Here is a 3,303-nt window from a genome sequence, read left to right on the forward strand (position 1 = left end):
TATTGCAGGTAATTTCGTTTGGCAGTTCCTGATCTAAGCTTCATATGCATGAGCTAGCCAAGAAAATGCATGAGATTTAACGTTGCCTCGCAACTGTTCAAATCATACCTATTTTACACGTATGTCAGATTTGCAGTATCAATCTGATTTTTAAGTGTAATCAGAATACATTTCGGATTCTTCTGTTTGGTACTCCCTCTTACTATAAGACCCATGCAGTATACGTGAAGGTCGTGCAAGTGCAACTATGGGAAGCATGGGAGAAGAGCGAGCAATGACGGTGCAGGAGCTCGCCAACGTCCTCGGCAAGCCCGACGTGCCAGCCCAGTACGTGGTGCGCGGGCACCACGACCAGCAGCTCGCCACAGCCATCGCAGCACCTATCCCTGTCATCGACCTCTGCTGCCTTTTCACGGAGGATGGTGCAGCCACTGATGAGGCATCGAAGCTTCGAGCAGCGCTCGAGTCATGGGGCCTCTTCCTGGTACTTAGTAGTACTCCACAATTTTAGTACAAGATCAAACGTTCATATTCATCTTGCCTATATGTATGTGCCTGCATGCAGCTCAGTAACCATGGTGTAGAAACCACCATTATGGACGACATGATGATTGCTTCGAGGGAGTTCTTCAAGCGGCCACTTGAAGACAAGAAGAGGTACACCAACCTAATCGGCGGTGAGGAGTTCCAGTTTGAGGGGTACGGGAATGACCAGGTGAGGTCGCCGGACCAGATCCTGGACTGGTCTGACCGCCTCTACCTCAAGGTAGAGCCCGAGGACGAGCGACGCATCGCCCTCTGGCCAACACATCCTGAAAACTTCAGGTCACCTATTGATCAGAGATATCACTTTCCAAATTTCCAGGCTTGGGGTTTAAGTATCATAAGCTCATACATTGTTGTCTTTGCAGGGATATTCTGCACAACTTCACGATAAAATGTGGGGGAGTGAAGGACAATCTGCTCCGGGCAATGGCGAAGCTGCTGCAGCTTCATGATGACGACTACTTTGTGGACCAGCTCGGGGAGAAGGCTGAAACTAACGTGAGATGCAGCTACTACCCAGAGTGTCCAAGGCCAGAGCTTGTATTTGGTCTCAAGCCTCACTGCGATGGAACCGTTCTTACACTTCTCATGGTCGATAACAGCGTCGGTGGCCTGCAAGTTCTAAGAGATGGGGTGTGGTGGGATGTACCGATCGTACCTCACACACTGTTGGTCATTATAGGAGATCAGACTGAGGTGCGTTTTTTTTATAAACTAGCAGTACTATTTTGTATGGTCAGGTCAGAACCTTACTGTTTGAGTTTTCCATGAAAAATACTTCCATGGTATAACAAATTTATAGCCTTTGCTAGCATATTCATAATGGAACACAACAATCAAAATTAAATGCCAGGGTTTTTGGATAAAATAATCATTTTGTCAAAAGTTTCTAAGGTCTTGGGCTGATTGAGTTAAATGTTTTGTTTCATAGATAATGAGCAACGGCTTCTTCAAGAGCCCTGTGCATAGGGTCGTGACAAATGCAAAGAAAGAGAGGCTATCAGTGGCTCTAGACTATTCTGTTGACCATGAGAGAGAAATTGAGCCATCGGCTCAGCTGATCGATGAGAAGAGACCAGCATTGTACATGAAAGTGAAGGTCAAGGACTACATTGCCGGGCTGTATGAACATTTCTCTCAGGGAACGATGGTTATTGATACACTGCAGATATAACTATGTGGTATCTATCATGGAAAAATTTGATCAAATTATGACCAATGTTTGTATTGTGTATTTCTAAATGTTACTTGTATTAAGTACTCCGTTTGTTCAACAACACATGTCATTTCATGTTTTTGCATGTTTTACATGCTAATAAGAAAATAAAGTTATATATTACTAATGTGTTCTAAATGAAAACTTTGTGATGCTGGATTGCTGGTCATGTGCTTCAGTTGTCAATAATTAAGTTGAAACAGATCCAAGCCAATTAGCTGACTGACCCCTGCAACAACCAAGAGCTTTTGATTGACTGATTAGAAAAATTATTTCCTTGTGAAACTCTCAAGCCGCGTCCCTGAGTCTCTTGTAATATTGTTGTTAGCTCTAGATAGTATATTTCAAGTTGGCCATCCGCTTGGATTTAAGTGTGTGGAGTATTTGCTGGTAAATCGATGCATGGCGACCCAAGAGATGCATCCATCCTTTGGGAAGGGTAAATTTTCTTCTGGTGGTAATTTTTTAATTACCGAATAATTCATCCATGGCTTGGCGGCTATTGAGTCATTTTTCACATTTGAAATTTGATGGACCTTGCAAATGCTTACTCGGCCATGCTTGTCTCATAGTCAAGTAGTACTACAAGTTTTATCTTGATCTCTACTTTAGCGATGAAATAAGAGTAATGAACAAATTAAGCAGCATGCGGGATATAGTGTTATAGCATGCAGGTTCAGTTGAACTATGAGTTATTATCACAATTAACTGTATACTTAATCTACAAAAACTGAAACTTCACTTCTTAGATACTGGAGAACTGGATATGCACATAACTTAAACGCCCATTGAAAACATCATTACGATTTGTTCAATATAGAACATCCATGGTTCAGCAAGCACACAAAGCAGTCTTGATAAACACATATCAAAACAGAAGACATAATGCGGAGGCAATTGATCTGAATATGGCAATTCCATCCTGTTAATCTGATGAAAAAAGTCAATGGAAAAGTTTGTTGCTTGCCTTGATGATGCATCTTTATAGTGAGTGTCGTAGCCAATGCGCCCATAAGTAATATATTAACTTAGGTGTTCACAAAGTCTGCCACACAAAACCTAAGATTCTTGTAGCTCCTACTAGGCCCAAGCCCACCTCATAGCAATTGGTCCAAAGATTACTGACACAACTACTAGTCCCCAGAAAGATTTCGTAATTTTCTGCATAGCTCCTCCCAGTTTAGTCCGCTTGATCCTGCCACCAGCCAACTTAGAAATGAAGTAGGCAGGCCAATCTATCTCACACGGTATAGCACTCTGGACACCGCCGTGGAACCACTCGGTGACCGTCTCCACCACACCAGTTTGAAGATCTACAATGTACGCACAACCTTGATTGTCATTGACCAGCAGTTTGCCGGTCATCTCGCCCACACACACGCATTGCACAAGGCCGATCTTACTTTGGTTGGGTCGTTTTAGCTTGATCATCTTTGTGCGGTTCCAGCGGTCTGCAGTGCCATCTTCGCTCTTGTTATCACCTTGACATGTCCAGATCTCCAGCATGGTGCATTTCCTATACAAGCGAAGCAATGATAGCG

The 3,303-nt window shown here is 43.2% G+C and overlaps 1 protein-coding gene across 1 annotated transcript; it reads left to right on the forward strand.

Moving 5' to 3' along the window:
• The first annotated feature begins 232 nt into the window (after positions 1-232).
• On the forward strand, positions 233-1,720 carry LOC119327501 (protein SRG1-like). Its single transcript, XM_037600603.1, has 4 exons — positions 233-484; positions 566-825; positions 912-1,242; positions 1,478-1,720. Exons 1-4 carry the CDS (start codon positions 248-250, stop codon positions 1,718-1,720), a joined length of 1,071 nt encoding a protein of 356 aa, XP_037456500.1. The 5' UTR covers positions 233-247.
• Positions 1,721-3,303: the final 1,583 nt, after the last annotated feature.

This window comes from Triticum dicoccoides, chromosome 7A (assembly GCF_002162155.2).
Source record: "Triticum dicoccoides isolate Atlit2015 ecotype Zavitan chromosome 7A, WEW_v2.0, whole genome shotgun sequence".
Classification (NCBI taxonomy): Eukaryota; Viridiplantae; Streptophyta; class Magnoliopsida; order Poales; family Poaceae; genus Triticum; species Triticum dicoccoides.

What these genes read in the sequence shown, in the direction of transcription:
- LOC119327501 (XM_037600603.1), top strand. Translation starts at nt 248, where the DNA reads ATGGGAAGCATGGGAGAAGAGCGAGCAATGACGGTGCAGGAGCTCGCC. An exon ending in AGTCATGGGGCCTCTTCCTG is followed by an intron (nt 485 to 565) that starts GTACTTAGTAGT and finishes GCCTGCATGCAG; the next exon opens with CTCAGTAACCATGGTGTAGA. An exon ending in TTATAGGAGATCAGACTGAG is followed by an intron (nt 1,243 to 1,477) that starts GTGCGTTTTTTT and finishes TTTGTTTCATAG; the next exon opens with ATAATGAGCAACGGCTTCTT.